The sequence below is a fragment of the Chanodichthys erythropterus genome, chromosome 12 (genome assembly GCF_024489055.1).
Source record: "Chanodichthys erythropterus isolate Z2021 chromosome 12, ASM2448905v1, whole genome shotgun sequence".
NCBI classification, from domain to species: domain Eukaryota; kingdom Metazoa; phylum Chordata; class Actinopteri; order Cypriniformes; family Xenocyprididae; genus Chanodichthys; species Chanodichthys erythropterus.
This window is the reverse complement of record NC_090232.1, coordinates 44995235-45014105: the sequence shown is the minus strand read 5'-3', so window position 1 is coordinate 45014105 and position 18871 is coordinate 44995235. Positions and strand designations below refer to the sequence as shown.

General features: G+C 37.7%; 1 protein-coding gene across 1 annotated transcript; it reads right to left on the bottom strand.

Moving 5' to 3' along the window:
• Positions 1-1660: 1660 nt before the first annotated feature.
• Positions 1661-16978, bottom strand: LOC137032382 (uncharacterized). The gene is made up of 11 exons (XM_067404139.1): positions 16564-16978; positions 14599-14761; positions 13660-13852; positions 13492-13560; positions 13198-13296; positions 10381-10509; positions 10014-10230; positions 9756-9887; positions 9433-9570; positions 1951-2025; positions 1661-1806 (listed from the first exon to the last, which is right to left on the bottom strand). Exons 1-11 carry the CDS (start codon positions 16670-16672, stop codon positions 1661-1663), a joined length of 1470 nt encoding a protein of 489 aa, XP_067260240.1. The 5' UTR covers positions 16673-16978.
• Positions 16979-18871: the final 1893 nt, after the last annotated feature.

Genomic DNA, 18871 nt, shown 5'->3' with positions numbered 1-18871 from the left:
GTTGTTTTGACCGTGGTGGACCGGTTCTCGAAGGTGGCGCATTTCATCCCTTTACCTAAATTACCCTCTGCTAAGGAGACAGCGGTAACTGTCGTTGATCACGTCTTTCGGTTACATGGCCTCCCGATGGATGTGGTCTCTGACAGGGGGCCCCAATTTGTGTCCAAATTTTGGCAAGAGTTTTGTAAGTTGCTGGGGGCGACTGTTAGTCTTTCTTCTGGGTTCCATCCCCAGTCCAATGGTCAAACCGAGAGAGCTAACCAAGATTTGGAAAGAATGTTGCGATGTATGGTTTCCAAGAATCCTTCCTCCTGGAGCCAGCAACTCTCTATGATTGAGTACGCACATAATTCGTTACCAGTGTCTTCCACGGGCCTCTCACCATTTGAATGTAGTTTAGGTTACCAGCCACCTATTTTTCCCAGTCTGGAATCCGAAGTCGCGGTCCCCTCCGCTCACGCCTTCGTCCAGAGGTGTCACCGCACTTGGACGAGAGCCCGTGAGACTCTTCTCCAAGTGGGGGCGCGCACCAAGGCTAAGGCTGATCGCCACCGGTCGAAGCCTCCCGTATACGTCGTGGGTCAAAAAGTGTGGCTTTCTACCAAGAACATTCCTCTCCGCTCTGTCTCCAATAAACTTGCTCCCAAATTCATTGGCCCATTTCCTGTCACCAAGATCATTAGTCCGGTGGCAGTCCGACTTAAACTTCCTCCAGCGTACAGGAGAATTCATCCCGCCTTCCATGTGTCTAAAATCAAACCTGTGTTTCATTCACACATTAATCCGCCTACCCCGGTTCCTCCACCACCGCGTCTCGTAGACGGGGAACCCACCTATTCGGTTAATCGCATTCTGGACTCGAGAAGGAGGGGACGCGGATTTCAGTACTTGGTGGACTGGGAAGGTTACGGTCCGGAGGAGAGAAGTTGGGTTCCTGCGAGGGACATCCTGGATCACTCCCTTATCGATGACTACAATCGGCAGGTAGGTGCTCCTGGGAACGCCGAGAGGCGTTCCTAGGAGGGGGGGTACTGTCACGGTTGAAGATCCGCAGTCTCGTTCTGTGGTCTGTGTTTATGTTGTGCTGTCACGTTAATTGTTTCATGTGGGCGTCGCCGCTGATTGCAGATCAGCGGCAGCTGTGTTCAATCTGGACTGCCTATTTATTTCCTTGTCTTTCGTCTCGTGTTTGTCAGATCGTTGTTGGAGTTCCCTGTTCTGTTTCCTGGTTTCCTCGTGTGTGCTTCCATTTGGAGTTGTTTCGTCGTGTCTTCACTCTGGATTACTGTTTCATCGTTGGATTCTTCACTTCTGATTCACTCCCACGGACTTCACCACGATCATCTCACCGCGGTCCACCAAGGTCCCTGTGTCGCCGCTCTCCTGCTGTCTGTGTGTTTGTCATCTGACTTTCTGGCGTGAAGCTCAAATAAATGAGATATTTTGACTTGCACTTGCATCCCTCGTTATTTCCCGTGACAATTTTATATTTAAAGTTAATATATTTTAAATACACTAAATTGAAACTTCACCATTATAAATGTGTAAATACAAATATATTTAAATACATGATATACAAGTTTCAATATATGTCTGAATAAGATTTTTTTAAAGACAAAAATCTAAAGTCTATATGTAAGAATTCGGTGAATGCGTTTCCTTACCCTAAAATGCCAAGACTTCCACAGATGACCCACACCAGCATCCCATTGATGTATGTCGTCTCTGTGACGACCTGCTGCTGGCAGTGAGGACATTTCATCTGCCCAGGAACTTCAGTCAGACGTGGTGGAATAACTACTGTGACTACATATGCAGAAAAAGAGAAAATACATGCAATATGATCATAAACCTCCATTATAGTATTCTATACAGGTGCATCATGTGCATGCTGAAACCTTATAGTCTTTGATCACTTAAGTCTAGTGAATCTGAAGCTTTTCTGCTCACCCTGGGCAGGCGCAGACTGGACAGTCTGAGTGACGGTCGGCATGACGGGCTGCTGGTTGTAAACTACCGCTGGAGCTGAAAGAGAATAGTGAAAGAGAGTAGTTCGCAGTTAAACATAGAGTCTTAAAAAACAGACATTGAGGCTTGAAGACTGGACTGTTCCTCAAGTTCCAAACTGCATTTGGAAATTCTTCATTGTTTTTTTTTTTTTTTTTTTTTTTGTGGTCATATCTATGGAAGTCCATTTCCACCACACAATGATATATATTTTTAAAAAATCATAATTTTTAATCTCATAATTATGACTTAGTATGACATAGATCTCAGTGTTGTTCTTTTTCTTCTTTTAAAATGTATTAAAAGTCTAAAAAATTTGTCTCAGATGGCATACCATAAAATCAACCTCCTCCAGCAAGATTTCTTTATATGCTAGGAATAAAATGAACAAATGCAAATTTTGACCAAGAGAACAAAATGCATAAAATGCCTTCACAGCAAAATCCCCAGAGTTAAATCAACTCTGCTCAGAGAACATATGGTCCCTCTCTCTTAAAATAACACTGAAGCAGACTTAAAGTTAATGAGATAATGTGCTGTTTGTGGAGTTGTTTAATCAGATCTTGAGAGATTTAATGTCTTTTATCTTCAGTTGATTTCATCTAAGGCTGTGGCTGGAAGTCCTTTATAGTTTCTCTTCAGTGATTCTGCTTGTTAACAGCAGGTGTTCATCACTAATGGTCAATCATAAATTAATCACTTAATTATCTCATTAACTTTACTCTGCTTCAGTGTTAATTAAGCACTATATAGAGCGGAACCAAATGTACTCTGAGCAGAGTTGATTTAACTCTGGGGATTTTGCTGTTAATGTTAATTTCTACACTATTCCCAAATAAATACCTTTAAACCCCTCCAGAAGTCTGCACTATGTATCGTGACACTTCTCATATACTGTCTCTTTAGGATGAATTGCTTAAGTTGTAGAATCTGTTAAATTACATGAATACATTCAAGCAGCAATTAAGGAGCCAAACACAAAAAAGGCATGATGAGTTATGCAAGCATGGCTGGGAGCAGTTAAATGTATTTTTAGACGATTTCATGCAAAATGGCTGAAAAACAATATACAAATACAATAACTATTAATATGATTTAATAGCTTATCACTAGTTAATTATATTAATAAATTAATATGGTGTGGTAAATATGACATGACAATGACACTTAGGGCCCTATTTGAACAACCTAAGTGCATGATATAAAGCGCACATCGCAATTGCACTTAGTTTGTGGTAGAATCTACTTTTGCTAGTTTTAATAGTTGTGAGAAAAATGGTCAGTGCGCCCGGTGCATGGTCTAAAATGGTTGTCTCTATTCTCTCAATGAATCATGGGTGTGTTTTGGGCATAACCTGCAATAAACCAGTCAGAGTCTCATTTCCCATTCCCTTTAAAAGGCAGTTGTGCTAGCGCCATGGCGGATTCGCTATTTACATGGTGGAATTTGCAATAGGAAAAAAATAACGCTTCTCTAGCGAGGAAGCGGTCCTGCTCGTGCGTCAGCAGACCATCTACAGGACAAGCAATACTCTTTTACATTGTAATCCTTTTATTTTTAATTTTTGGCATGTTTGTGTGCTGCTGCGTGTCCCTGTGTGTGTAACAAGCAGAGTATACATGCGTTGTGCACCCGCATATAGGCGCATATTACTAACGCGCCCTTTAAATAACAAAAAAAATATTGTGCCATTGACTTTAGACCAGGTTTCAGTAGTTCAGTGACATAATCTATTTCAGTTACCTCAAAATAGCAACACGCCAACAATGTGCCTGAACACACCTCATTTTCAACACACCTCATTTTCATTTTGCACACAAATGGACAGAAGTTCATTTTCTATTTAAACAACATGATGCAGTAAGTGAAAATGATAACTGCGTCAAACTGAAACTAGCATGGTCTGAAGATGATGTGAGACAATTTTGGTGAAAATTGGACCAACTGTCTTGGATGAGTTTGGAATTTTTTTTTTTTTTTTTAAATTCAAAATAGTGGAAAATTACATCATAGGGTGCAAATCTGGACAGTTGGTGGCACTAGAGGGATTGAGGTAGAGAATCCAAATTTGCTGTGTTTAATGCTCAAACTGTCCTCTATCTGTGTGCCAACCCAGCAGGCACAGAACGTCATAAGACGTTAGTATTTGATTGTCATGACCTAAATTTAATGTCAAACCAACGTCTAATAACAACATTAATTTGACGTCCAATACCGACGTCATTTGACATTGATATTTTGTTGGTTTTAGGTTGTGGTTTTAACTAACCAAAATCCAACATCGAATCAACGTCTTAAACCAACGTCAAAATGACGTCAAATACTGACATTTAGTCGGCCAGTATGGCAACCAAAACCCAACGTCTTCTATACGTCAAAGTGGTAATGTCTATTCAACGTCAAACTCTAACATCATTAGACATTGATCTTTTGTTATTTTAGGTTGTGGTTTTAACCAACCAAAATCCAACATCAAATCAACGTCTTAAACCAACGTCAAAATGACGTCAAATACTGACATTTAGTCATCAAGTATGGCAACAAAAACCCAATGTCTCCTTACCATCATAATGGTAATTCCCGAACAATTTCAAATTCCAAAATCATTTGACATTAGACATCGTGTTGGTTTTAGGTTGTAGTATTAACTAACTGAAATTCAAACTTAAGCCAACATCTGAAGCCAACATCAAATTAATGTCAAACACTGACATTTAGCAGAGGTGGACATTCCAGGGGTCAGAAAGTAAAAGTCCTGCCATATTTTTATCTCATCCACTGAAGCATTAATGAGATAATTAAGTGATTAATTGAGTGATGATTGAGCATTATTGAAGACACCTGATGATAACAAGCAGAATCACCAAAGGAGAAAATCACTATTTTAAAGTTACCATCATCGAGGTCAGGGTTTGTTTTAGTTGAGCTCTTGATCCTTGACTTTTTAGTATTAGAATATGTTCGAGCAGTTTTAACTGCATTAAAACCAACCAGACAAGCAAAGAGAAAAGATGATCAGGTGTTGGTTAGAGTTGTGACGTTCGCGAACGAACCGATTCTTTTGAACGGCTCATAAACATGAATGATGGGAGCCGAGTCGCAGCTGGAGGGGAGCCGTTCTTTCTGTCGTTCTTTTTTCATATGCGTGTTTCACACAGATGCACACAAATGAGCTCCTCCGCGAGACAGAACAGTTATAGGGGGAGGGCCGCACCCAGCGCAGGCCAACCCTTTATAGCGTGATGATATTAGTTATTAGTTGTGCACGCATCCTTCACGTGAGTAGCTACTCCAGTGGAAAAAAACCCTGCGTTCCTCTGTCATTGGGTAGGAGCGGAGCCATGACGTGTGCACGCTGCCGTCACATGCTTTGTATTTATTTACATTGCATTTTGTGTTCATTTAAAACTTGTTCTTTTAAAAACATTAAAAATGTTCTTTTGTGATACTGTTCTTGAATTGAAATTTTTCACTAAAAGCTGTTTTGCACAGACATTCATTGCAGCCCACTTTGTTATTGTTCATTGACTTGAAGGGGCTGATGTCCTATTTGCAAAGTTTACAGTAGTAATAGTATGTAGTATGTAGACATTTCCATTTTATTTATTCTAATTTTATCTACTTTAAATATTTTTTGTTTTCTATCAAAATGTTCTTGTGTGATAACAATGTTATTGTGTGGAAGTGTTTGTAGTAAAAGCTGTTTTGCACAGAAATTCATTGCAGCCGGCTTTGTTTTTGATGTTTATTTGTGAGTAGGTATTGTATGAATAACATAAGTCAACATAGCTTTACACACACACACACACACACACACACATACCTACTTAACTACAATGTGAGGACGTATGACTGGATACCCTACCTTTAGGGACTACCCTTTCTGAAGGGTCTAGAGACTAAAGAAAGACATCACTGCGCTTCTGGAGAAGCCCTTATTACAGATATCACTTGATTTTATCAATAAAACACTTCCTTAAAGACCTGACACTTTACCTTCACATTGGGGACAGTATTTTATATGTCCAATTTGGGGACATACACAAACTCTGATCTAGTCATCCTTTGAGGACTGTGGAGATACACAGACTCTGGTTAAGGTACACTTTCAGGACTTTGTTGTAACTTGTAATTTTGTAAGTTATTTATCCTAAGAAGACACAGAAGTGTAATATTACAATTCAAAGTTTCAATACTGGGTACTGGAATCAAGCTAGAGCAGAGAAACTAGTGTGAGAGACTAAACTGGGCTTTTTAACTTCTTCAAGAGCACTGAAAATGGGTAGCATACATTTTCATTTGATTTGCAGCTTGAGATCGAGTGCCTTTGGATTGCTCAGTTGGGAAATGACAATTAACATTCAGAAATATTATTGATTCGACTGTATTGACTATCAGAGAACAAAAGATGAACTGAATTAAGCTGAATAATGACATTATTGTCTTCTGCAGAACTGTTTTACAACTCAAATATAAGTCATGTCAATTGTTACAATTTGCAACAGTTATTTTAAGGTGTTTTGAAGTTAACTGTATAGTATAACACACTTTAGAAATAAAGTTGTCTTGACTTCAAGGCAGAGAACACTTCCCTGACCACTGCCTGCATCCCTCTAGTTTATTTAGTATTGACTGCAAATAATCATTACCCCAAAAACATCTTAAGATGTTTTCCTCACCAGAGTCATCTCTGGCTACTCACTGGGGCCTTAAGACATTAGGCATGTTTTCTGCAAAATGTAATAATAGTCAAAAAACTATATGAATAAAAATAGTGATACACACACTCCGATAAAATGACTCTTTGGGGACTCTAGTCATACACACACTCCGATAAAATGACTCTTTGAGGACTCTAGTCATACACACACTCCGATAAAATGACTCTTTGGGGACTCTAGTCATACACACACTCCGATAAAATGACTCTTTGAGGACTCTAGTCATACACACACTCCGATAAAATGACTCTTTGAGGACTCTAGTCATACACACACTCCGATAAAATGACTCTTTGAGGACTCTAGTCATACACACACTCCGATAAAATGACTCTTTGGGGACTCTAGTGATACACACACTCCGATAAAATGACTCTTTGGGGACTCTAGTCATACACACACTATGATAAAATGACTCTTTGGGGACTCTAGTGATACACACACTCCGATAAAATGACTCTTTGGGGACTCTAGTGATACACACAATCCGATAAAATGACTCTTTGGGGACTCTAGTGATACACACACTCCGATAAAATGACTCTTTGGGGACTCTAGTGATACACACAATCCGATAAAATGACTCTTTGGGGACTCTAGTGATACACACAATCCCATAAAATGACTCTTTGGGGACTCTAGTGATACACACAATCCCATAAAATGACTCTTTGGGGACTCTAGTGATACACACAATCCGATAAAATGACTCTTTGGGGACTCTAGTGATACACACAATCCGATAAAATGACTCTTTGGGGACTCTAGTGATACACACAATCCCATAAAATGACTCTTTGGGGACTCTAGTGATACACACACTCCGATAAAATGACTCTTTGGGGACTCTAGTGATACACACACTCCGATAAAATGACTCTTTGGGGACTCTAGTCATACACACACTCCGATAAAATGACTCTTTGGGGACTCTAGTGATACACACACTCCGATAAAATGACTCTTTGGGGACTCTAGTGAGACAAACTGATTAAATGAGTCTTTAATATTAACAATATCAACACATTGTGGAGAATAACAGAAATTCAAAAAGATTAGAAAAAAAAACAATTTACAAAGGACAACGATGCAAATGCAAAACTGGCACTAACTTGGAGGCTTCCGTACTTCCTCCATTCATCAGTCTTTAAATTCTCTCTAACTTCCTCCTTTACCTTCACCCTCCTCCTTCCCTTTACATTCACTCGCTCTTTTCATCCCCTTTACATTCGCTCCTCCCTCTTTTCATCCCCTTTACATTCGCTCCTCCCTCTTTTCCACAACCTTTACATTCACTCCCTCTTTTCATCCCCTTTACATTCGCTCCTCCCTCTTTTCATCCCCTTTACATTCGCTCCTCCCTCTTTTCCACAACCTTTACATTCACTCCCTCTTTTCATCCCCTTTACATTCGCTCCTCCCTCTTTTCACAACCTTTACATTCACTCCTCCCTCTTTTCCACAACCTTTACATTCGCTCCTCCCTCTTTTCATCCCCTTTACATTCGCTCCTCCCTCTTTTCATCCCCTTTACATTCGCTCCTCCCTCTTTTCCACAACCTTTACATTCGCTCCTCCTTCTTTTCACAACCTTTACATTCACTCCTCCCTCTTTTCATCCCCTTTACATTCGCTCCTCCCTCTTTTCACAACCTTTACATTCGCTCCTCCCTCTTTTCACAACCTTTACATTCACTCCTCCCTCTTTTCATCCCCTTTACATTCGCTCCTCCCTCTTTTCACCTTTTCATTCGCTCCTCCCTCTTTTCACCTTTACATTCGCTCCTCCCCCTTATCCCCTTTACCTCAACAATGAAAACGGAACATTGAAAATAGGGCTGGGCGATATATCGTATGCGATTGTCACGTGCATTTCGTCAGTAAAGCCGGTTCCCTGATTACCACTAAATCGCCATCACCTGCTTTCAAATGGAGCGCCATTTAATAGACAGAGCCGTAGATCACTGACAAGCTACGCAATATCGCCTTCATTATCGAAGGCGATTCATCTGCAATAATGAACGCGATATTGCGTAGCTTGTCAGTGATCTACGGCTCTGCCTATTAAATGCCGCTCCATTTGAAAGCAGGTGATGGCGATTTAGTGGTAATCAGGGAACCGGCTTTACTGACGAAATGCGCGTGACAATCGCATACGATATATCGCCCAGCCCTAATTGAAAATGAACTATTCTTTCTTCATTAGCGTTCTTATACTCTGTCTTTCTTGATGTAAAATATATTTATAAGAGCTAATATGGGATTATTTTACTTGGGATAAATGGTACAGATTAAAGAAAAGTATTTTTGATTAGTTTATGCAACATCGCAGTACAGTCTTCTGCTAACAACTTTAATGTACAGCATTTTCAATGAGCTGGTCACTAGTTGAGCCACTCTCTTCACACAAATAATACTTTTAACACTTTCCACATCATATTATATTTTTACAGTATTATTATATTTTTATATATATATATATATATATATATATATATATATATATATATATATATATATATATATATAATATATAAAATTTTTTTTTTTTTTTTTTTTTTTTTTTTTTACAGTAAAGAAGTTATAAAAGGCACTGAAGTGTTTTTGTGTTTGTGCCTCCTCACAAACCACCCTTTCTTTTAAGAGTCGTGATCCTGTTCCGCACATAATTTTTCACACCAGTCCATGTTCGCTGCTTCAAACCTTCTGGCTCTGCGTGAATGCATCTTTCACAGTCTTGCTTACCAGGAAATTTGCATGTCTTGATGAACTCCATCATGTGTCTCTCTACTGCTTTTACCTCATTGTCCTCCCATTTCTTTTTTGGAGCATTTGAAGAACCTATGGAATAATTAAAAATGTAATTCTCATAACAACTAAATCAGTGAGTATGACCAAATCATACATATGTCCTAATGTGTAGATTTTTCTGAATTTTGAAAAGCCTTTGGATGGCTATTGCTGCTTGGAGCTAATTTATGGTTATTTGATGATTATTGTGTGTGTAGTTTAGAGATTTTTCTTACCTTGATCCTCTTGTGAAACAGATTGATCAGATTGAACAGGTGGATCAGTCTCTGCTGGTGCTGTTGTCTGAGATACGTCACTGTAATCCTCCTCATCACTTGACATGGAATCACCTTGAGCCTCAAGTTGCTCTAAACAATTGATAAAAAAATCAACAGTTTATTGATTATACTTAGCATCTGTAACATATGATAATGTACAGTTTTTGCAAATATATACAGCACAGACACACACAGACCATTCAAGTATACTCATACCATTTGGGTCAATTTCAATGTTGTCAAGTTTCTTTCCTTTGAAGTCAGACAGTGTTCCTTTCTCCATGGCCATTAGGACTTTACTCATTTTTGCCAACTGCAGTGTCCCCTCTGGTAACCGGTAATACGGTGACGGTGATGAGGTCATCACAGAGGTGGACACAGCACAGGGTGGTGATGAAGAGGATGCATCAGTTGTGGACGTGACTAAGGATGACTGTAACAGTTTGAAAATATAATTTGAATAAAAACAAGGTCTACAAGCAAAAGAACTAAGGAAACTATTAATTAATATTAAAATAATTAGCTGTTAATGGACTGAGGTGTTGATCACAGAGTATTGTGATGATGTTGACATATTACTCACCAAACAATCTTTTTGTGATAGCTGTTTAGCAATCGTATTGCATTCATTTTCAATTTCTGCCCTGTTAAAACATTCATAGCAATCTTCATGATGTTTTCTTAATTTTGCCAGTCTTGATTGAAACCGCTTCTGTGGATATATAAAGAAGTATTTAGCATAAAGGGTTAGTTCACCCAAAAATGAAAATATTGTCAATAATTACTCACCCTCATGTCGTTCCACACCTGTAAGACCTTTGTTCATCTTCAGAACACAAATTAAGATATTTTAGATTAAATCCGATGGCTCAGTGAGGCCTCTATTCAAAGCAATAACATTTCCTCTTTCAAGATCCATTAATGTACTAAAAAACATATTTATATCAGTTCATGTGAGTTCAGTAGTTCTACTTTAATATTATAAAGCAACGAGAATACTTTTTGTGCGCCAAACAAACAAAATAACGACTTCGACAATATAGTGATGGGCCGATTTCAAAACACTGCTTCGGAGCTTCACAAATCAAATCAGTGACTCGGCTCTCCTATCAAACGGCTAAACTGTTGAAATCATATGACTTTGGCGCTCCGAGTCACTGATTCAATAGGTTGTTTGCAATCACGTGGTTCTGGTGAAGCGCAAAATTCCGGTGGAGGGCAAGCAGTGAAAATTAGAATGGAAAAGATGGAGAAAAGTCCTTTCTGTGCTGGTTTAGAAAGGTTTAAACAGAAAATCACAACATATGTTGGCGATCCTTGTGTTATGAAGAGGAGAGACTTTTCCACTGAATTGAAAGACTTGATTGCCATCGAGGAGGCAGATATAGAGAATGTGAAGCTGCCGTCACGCCGCGTTCAGTTCTAGTCTGGTTTGTTTATATCGCGCTGCCTTTCTGCTAGTGAAGTCAAGTGCAGTATTTTAATTTTTGATTGTGAAAAATGTCGCCATTGTTGGTCATTTATGCTGAATCGAGAATTGTAATAGGAACTCACAGTATCGTTCGGGGAAAAAAAAAATGGACGGTAATACAATTTTCACCTTGGTTGAGAAGGTGAGGAAAGACGACTTTTAGCAAATGTAATAATGTCACTAAATAAACCCACTGCCTTTCACTTAAAAAAAAACAAAAAAAACAAACATACTTTTGAGTTTTGTATTTGGTTTTTGTGCAATAATTAATTAACATTATGTTTGCGAGTATGATCACTCGCTTGTGAATGATTGTAACTTGCACACAGCCACTTCAAAACTGTTCACAAGCTTCTATGGGTTTGATTTTGGTCATTTGTTGAAATAAATACAAAAATACAGCGTGTCGGTGTCCATCCCTGATCGTGACCCTCCGATTCTCCTTATGGGGAAAGTGAATATTTACAAAAATAACATTAAAACTAGTTACATTTACACGCTTCCAACAAAGAAATGCATCATCTTCTGTCAGCTTGTTAAATATTTATTTTATTTGGACATTTTCTACCATACGACGGCTGAAAGCAGCAGCGCGTGACACTATTCTCGTGGTAACCAGATCAACATTGTAAACAATTCTACAAAACTGAAGGGAAAACACCCAATTATAATTAAATAGGATAAAATATCTTCTCCTCCCTGCAAACGATACCATGTAGAATGTTAATATTTAACCGAGTCAAAAACAAAAGGTAAGTATCCATATTAATTTCAGTATCAGCAGATGCAAAACGCTATAAAAAGGCGACAACTTTTAACGTTAAAAAATGAAAAGTTATAAAAAACGGTATAAGTTATGTAAACGATATAAACACCTTCTGGGTTCTCGATTTTAACGATTTGAGCAACTATAAACAATGCAAAACCTTTTGAGTTTTTGATAGGATTCCTATATAGAAACATCACTCCCTGCCCTCCAGACTCATTCGCGCTGCTGCTGTGACGTCATGTGCAAACAACCCATTCATAAAGCTCCAAAGCAGTGTTTTGAAATCGGCCCATCACTATATTGTTGAAAAGTCGTTATTTTGTTTTTTGGTGCACAAAAATATTCTCGTCACTTTATAATATTAGGGTTGAATCACTGTACTCACATGAACTGATTTAAATTTGTTTTTAGTACCTTTATGGTTCTTGAGAGAGGAAATGTCATTGCTTTGAATAGAGGCCTCACTGAGCCATCAGATTTAATTAAAAAGATCTTAATTTGTGTTCTGAAGATGAATGAAGGTCTTACAGGTGTGGAACGGCATGAGGGTGAGTAATTAATGACATTATTTGAACTAACCTTTTAAACAAACATAAAATGTACATTAACAATATTGAAAATAAAATTGTGACAATAACTAGGTAACTAGCAGAGGTGGGTAGTAAGGCGCTACATTTACATTCCATAACTTTTGGTGCTTGAGCGGTTAATAAACAGAACTGCATGTGTCTAAAGAACACTGTAGCTGGAGCTACTTCTCTCTGTTTATGTCTATGACGAGTCACACAGATACTGTGCTTCTCCGCAGTGGTTCCTTCCAGACCGGGAAGGAACCAATTTAACTTTTTACAATTCTGACAGAATATTATTTTGTACCATTTGGAGCGTTTACACAAAGTGTGCTGGATGAAGTGGACACGCACCTACAATCAACTAAAAACAAACCTTCTAATGCATCCTACGGTCTGCCAGCGATAAAGATCTTTTCTAGTTGAACACCTGTGCACCAGCTGTTAGTAGTTGCCTGTGTTGAATAGGGTGTTCAGTATTTTGGGGGCGGAGCAATGAAGGGAGGGGTGTGGTTGTTTGGGTGTCGATTTCAAATATCAACAGTTTTTCCCAGAAATCATCTAATAGTTGCTGCATTATGAGATAGTTACCGTTTTTCTTGATGTTCTTGCTTTGCCTGACTGCTTATGTGGACCACTGCTGTTCACCTCGTCCAATCCAGGTGAAGAAACAGGAGCAGCACAATGAGGCTGGATGCCAGAAAAGGAACCAGTGAATATAAAAATCAGAAATGTTTGTATAGAACAGAAAAACTAGTAATTACTCTAGCTGTCCTACAGTAACTTTATCTATCACTCCTTTCCTTCTGTTAACACCCAGACACACTACTCACAAAAGAGTCAATAATATAGAATAACGATACAGATGTTTTAAAGTGGACTTACCGATCTCTGCGGACCCAAACTGATGGATGGCTTTTTATCAGAGGATTCAGTTGATGCTTGATTCAAAGGCTTGAGAAATATGAGACCACAATCACATGGTAACTAATCAGATAGTAAAAGATTATCCTGAATTACTGATCAATCTTTCTATCATTTTCTTGATAGTACCTTGACTCGCCATGGCCAGTCTGAGTCTCCGTGATTGAAAGTGATTTCTTCCCCTGGTAGAATGTCTCGCACAGCAAAGAGACACAGGTGAGGTTTCCTGCTCACTTCAAGGGTTCTCATTTTGCAAGTAGGATTTCTGTGTTCGTCATTTACAAGTCTTCCCAAGGAACCGTCTTCTTTAGATGCATCTATGCTATAAAGACATAAAATTATTACTCAATACTTGTAATCTTATATATGCTAGACATGTAGAGTTATTTTTAAGTGGAAACCCACCGCTCTGCATAAGTTGTATGTCTCGTTTTTAATCTACCCGATTCAGACCATCAGCTGATCATCAGGACACAGCTCTATGAACTCAACCGAGTGTGTCAGGTTAAGGAGACAAACAGAATCTGCAGAGAGGAGGGTCTGAGAACCACGGATCTATCGGACAGTGTATGGCAACATCCTCTCAGCAGACAAATGCATCTAACATTCACCATTTTGTTCTCTTTTGGGAATACGGTTAAAAACGAATATTGATGACTCAAAGAAACTGCACTCAGCACCCTTCAAGTCAGTTCATGGTTGATTTTAAGTATTAAGGGTGTGTTCACACTTGGTATGTTTGTTTAGATTAAAACGAACCCTGGTGCCATTGCTCTTTTATGGCACTTTCTCACTGTGCGGTACGACTCAACTCGGCTCGGTTTGTTCTTCCACTGCAGTTAGTACCGCTTCAAAGTGATTGGGATTATAGTCTGATCATTACAGTTGTGCTGCCACCTCGTCTACTGACCACGATAGAGGCATTTCTTTTTTCAAGTTGCATGTGATGGTCATTTAAAACAAGTCAATTAAAAAACACGAGACAGCAAACCCGCTAGAATTAAATCTTGCAGGTTTGCGATACAATATAGTGCCTCTACTACATCAATCCAACAGGTCTGTACTCACCACCAATTTCTGCCACACCACTGAAACTCAAACAGGAACGCGTTCTCGGCCTCAGTGTAGTGTTCAGCTCGGTCAAGACTCTCTTCTGAACTCAGAAGTTCACCTCTGTATTCAAGAGCAAAATCACCTCTGAAAAAAGCTCTAGTGGTGAAAACTCCACGCCCTGAAGAGGAGAAATGCATTAGATTCAGCAGTTTATTAAAAGTCAACTATCATTTTGATCATTACTTAAAGTTCTCTGCCATATGATGTACATTATATGTAAAAGGGAAATTACTGAATGAAAATAGTCAATAGCCAGGCAAATTTCTAAGTATGCTGTGCTTTTTATACATTACATTATACTTTAAAGTCTTAAAATTATATAGTTAAAATTTTTATACTCTTTCATACATAAGCAATATTATCTTGGCTTTATATAGTTTAGAATAGAGTGCTGCAGCGATGACGTATTTTTGCAGGTGATCCGGTAGTTCACACACCCCTGGTTCCCTCAACTAAAACCCTATATGTTGTTTTAACTGGCTTTTGTATTGCTGCAGAAACTAAGCTTAAGTTTGCCTATTAATACACCACAGTTGCAAAACTTCATCGTCCTCATGATTAAGCTTCAAGAAATCATCTAGAACATGTTTTTGTTATATTATTTTTAAAAGAAAATTCTGTGTTTAACATGCATCGCTTCTGGATAGTTTGTCTTTGTGGTGTATGGATGTTTATGGATGGTTTTTGGCTTTAGATAAAGAGTTTTTTTGTTGTTGTTGATAAATGTGCCTCCAGGAACTATAAAACTTTAAAAATCCATCTCCCTGTGTAATAAGTATAATGTTTTGCATTCTTATAATGTATGTTTGAATGGTTGTGTACAGTGTACATCCCTAAATCTACCTCTAAACACAACGAGGCTGTGAAAGTGACTAGTGAGTAGATGACTTTATCTGTTCAGGTGACGATTTTTAATGTCCCAGACAAACCTCTGTCTCCCATTTAGACACTTGTTAGCAACTGCCTTTAAAGTAAAAGCTTTTTTTTTTTTTTTTTTTAAATCACAAGAGGGTATTACTGATGTATATTGTGTCTTAGAAAAAAAAAAGTGAAAAAGCAGCCCTTACTTCAGGAATTTAACCAAAACCCAATAATAAAAAAAAAAATTAAAAAAAACATTGATCATGTACATGATCATGCACAACGATATACTGATAGCTGCAAAAAAAATAATCACCTTATTGAAGGTCTAACGGGTATGGAACGGCATGAGGGTGAGTAATAAATGACATTATTTGAACTAACCCTATTATAAAAATGATCCATTGTCCTGGTTTACATACAAACCAATAACCACCTAAAAGTTCAGTTCACCCAAAAATGAAATTCTGTCATTAATTACTCTCCCTCATGTCGTTTCACACCCGTAAGACCTTCATTCATCTTCAGAACACAAATTAAGATATTTTTGATCAAATTCAATGGCTCAGTGAGGCCTGCATTGAGAGCAAAATCATTTCCTTTTTCAGTGTTCAGAAAGCTACTAAAGACATATTTAAAACAGATCATGTGACTACAGCAGTTCAATACTTTTTGTGTGCCCAAAATCACCCATCACTAGATATTATTGAATAAAGTGGTTATTTTGTTTTTCTGTGCACAAAAAAATATTCTCATCACTTCATAACATTAAGGTTGAACCACTGTAGTCACATGACTGTTTTAAATATGTCTTTAGTAGCTTTAGAGGTCTAACCGAGCCATCAGATTTTATCAAAAATATCTTAATTTGTGTTCTGAAGATGAATGAAGGTCTTACAGGTGTGGAACAACATGAGGGTGAGTAATTAATGACAGAAACTTCAATTTTGAGTGAACTAACCCTTTAAACTACAAGACTTTATTTGTAAAGCAGGTTATTCTGCATTAATGACATCAAGACCAAACCATTCGTGTATCTGGTTAGTCATAAATACTTGCCTTTATATTTGCTGATGAACTGCTCTTGAAGCCCAGGCTTATCAGCTCTACGGGTCATGTGATCCTCTGCATCCTGCAGAGGTGTTTTACGCCTTTTGCTTTTCAGCATTATTTCTGGAAAAAAAGAAATAAAAAGAAATATAAGGTGAATGGATTAAATAAGCATTTTAAAAATCTTTTTGATCTTACTGGAATTGTTCACCCAAAAATGTACATAATTATTGTACTAATCCTGTACTAAAATTGTACAAACCTGTGTTGTGTTTTTCTGTGGAACACTAAAGTTTATTTTTAAATGTAATACAGAGCCCTATGCAATGACAGCACATGTGACCAGTCTGAAACAGGCATTTAGATTAAAAAAAACAGCAATATCATTGATGCCAAAAACCATTGTGACCAGATGATTGATGTCAATCCATATTCATATTAATTTAAAAGCTACAGATTTTCAGTCAGTAACCTGATAGATTCATATGGACTATTTTGTCTGCTTTGGAGCTTGACACCCAGAATAAAAAATACAATAAAGTGTCTATGTACTGTCATTGTGCAAAAAAGCTCTGTGAAGATAAATAAAAAAACATGGATACTTTTGTGTTCCACTAAAAAAAAAAAAAGTGTAAATAATGTATTACATAAAATTAAAAATGACATCAAATAATAAAAAATGAAAATTAATTATTTCAAATTACAATACATACTGTTGACATTTTACAAAAAATGAGAAAACAGGCTACCACTGATTAAATTGTAGAATCTAAAGAGATATTATATGAAATATAACAAAATTATATTTGCTGATCAATGCCTACAAATAAGCAATAAACTGTTTTTTTCCTTATTGCAAAAAAAATCAAATGAGAATCAAACTCAAATACAATCGAGAAATAAAACATTAACAGAAAATAATTTAACCACTAAAGTAAACATACATCTTACTAACTTTCATATTTCACAGTGTATTTTAGTTATCATGCATTTTCGGGACAACACTTGATCTCACCTCTCCAGCGTCCATTGATGGGGGTTGTCGTCTTTTTCGCGTCAAGCAATGCCATGTGATTGCATTTCCCGGGAAAACACATCCACAGCTGACGTGCGTGCATGACGTAGTTACGTATTTGGATTTCACGTTGAAATTGTGACTACATTTATTTGACCTAATAAATATTTTGGCAAACACCTAGATCTTTGTTTGATTTATTCACAGTACTGGTTCTTCAAACTTAAATAAAAAAATAAAAAATAAAATAAAAACGGAGGCGTACGTCTTTCTAATGGACAGAGCACATGATCACTTTTAAACGATCTCTTTGGAACACATATCTTAATTTTTACTAATTCTGTTTAATCAAATGTTTGAGTTAAAATCAGGGAGATGTGTGGATTATTTCGAGGCTCTAAAATAAACTTTAACGTGCACTTTATTAACAGCATTTTCTTTCAATTTTTTTTTTTAATTTATGGTATTTTATATTAAATATAAAGGAAGGAAAAGCTGCTAGATCTTGTAAAAGTGCTTTAAAAACGCATATCCACGACAGATTATTCCATCATTTGAGCAGCACTCGTGATCTCTCCTCAGAGCTCATCTCACTCTGCACTCAAGCTGCTGCGCTGCTGCTGTGGGGGATGGGCGGGAGGCGCGCGCGCGATCAGAAGCCGGTGGGGGAAGGGCGGCGAGTCACTCAGTGTCAGACTGTCTGCAGCTCTCAGCTAGGGCTAGGGTTAGGGTTAGGGTTAGTGTTAGGGGAGCAGGGGTTTCACATCCAGTGCCTTTTAAAATCAAAGTATGAACAAAATAAATCTGTAAACAAACATGTAAACGTCCCAGCTTGAGTCATGATTCTTTTAAACACTTTTTATACTAAACACTGTAACTGCTCTCTCTCTAAATATAAAACAATGTTTGCTGTAACTGCTCTCCTATTATATATTCTCATTCATATGCATCCTTAAGATGTAAACCAGTATGTGCATTTCTTAAAACAGTTCATACAAATAACAGCACACAATGGATTACATGCAATAGCTTGTAACCAGCTCATAATCCTTATATCAGTGTCATCAAAATGACAAGTCCTTGTATCATTGTTCACAAAGACACTCTGACAGTATTTTCAGAAGTAATATGGATACGATTTTGATGTCAGTGATTGAAAATACACAAGACTGCACTTTATCTGTATGGCGTACATTTCAACAGTATGAACACGTCTCTCTAGACTGGATGAGACAGGATTCAGATATACTTTCTGGTGGTCTGTCAAAAAATTACAGTAGCTACAATGTCATGTGATATAAT

Coding starts and splice junctions, on each gene's coding strand:
- LOC137032382 (XM_067404139.1), bottom strand. CDS start 16,672: ATGCTGAAAAGCAAAAGGCGTAAAACACCTCTGCAGGATGCAGAGGAT. Junction 10,510..13,197: donor CAAGAACATCAAGAAAAACG/GTAACTATCTCA, acceptor ATATATCCACAG/AAGCGGTTTCAATCAAGACT. Junction 9,571..9,755: donor TGTTTCACAAGAGGATCAAG/GTAAGAAAAATC, acceptor ATTATTCCATAG/GTTCTTCAAATGCTCCAAAA.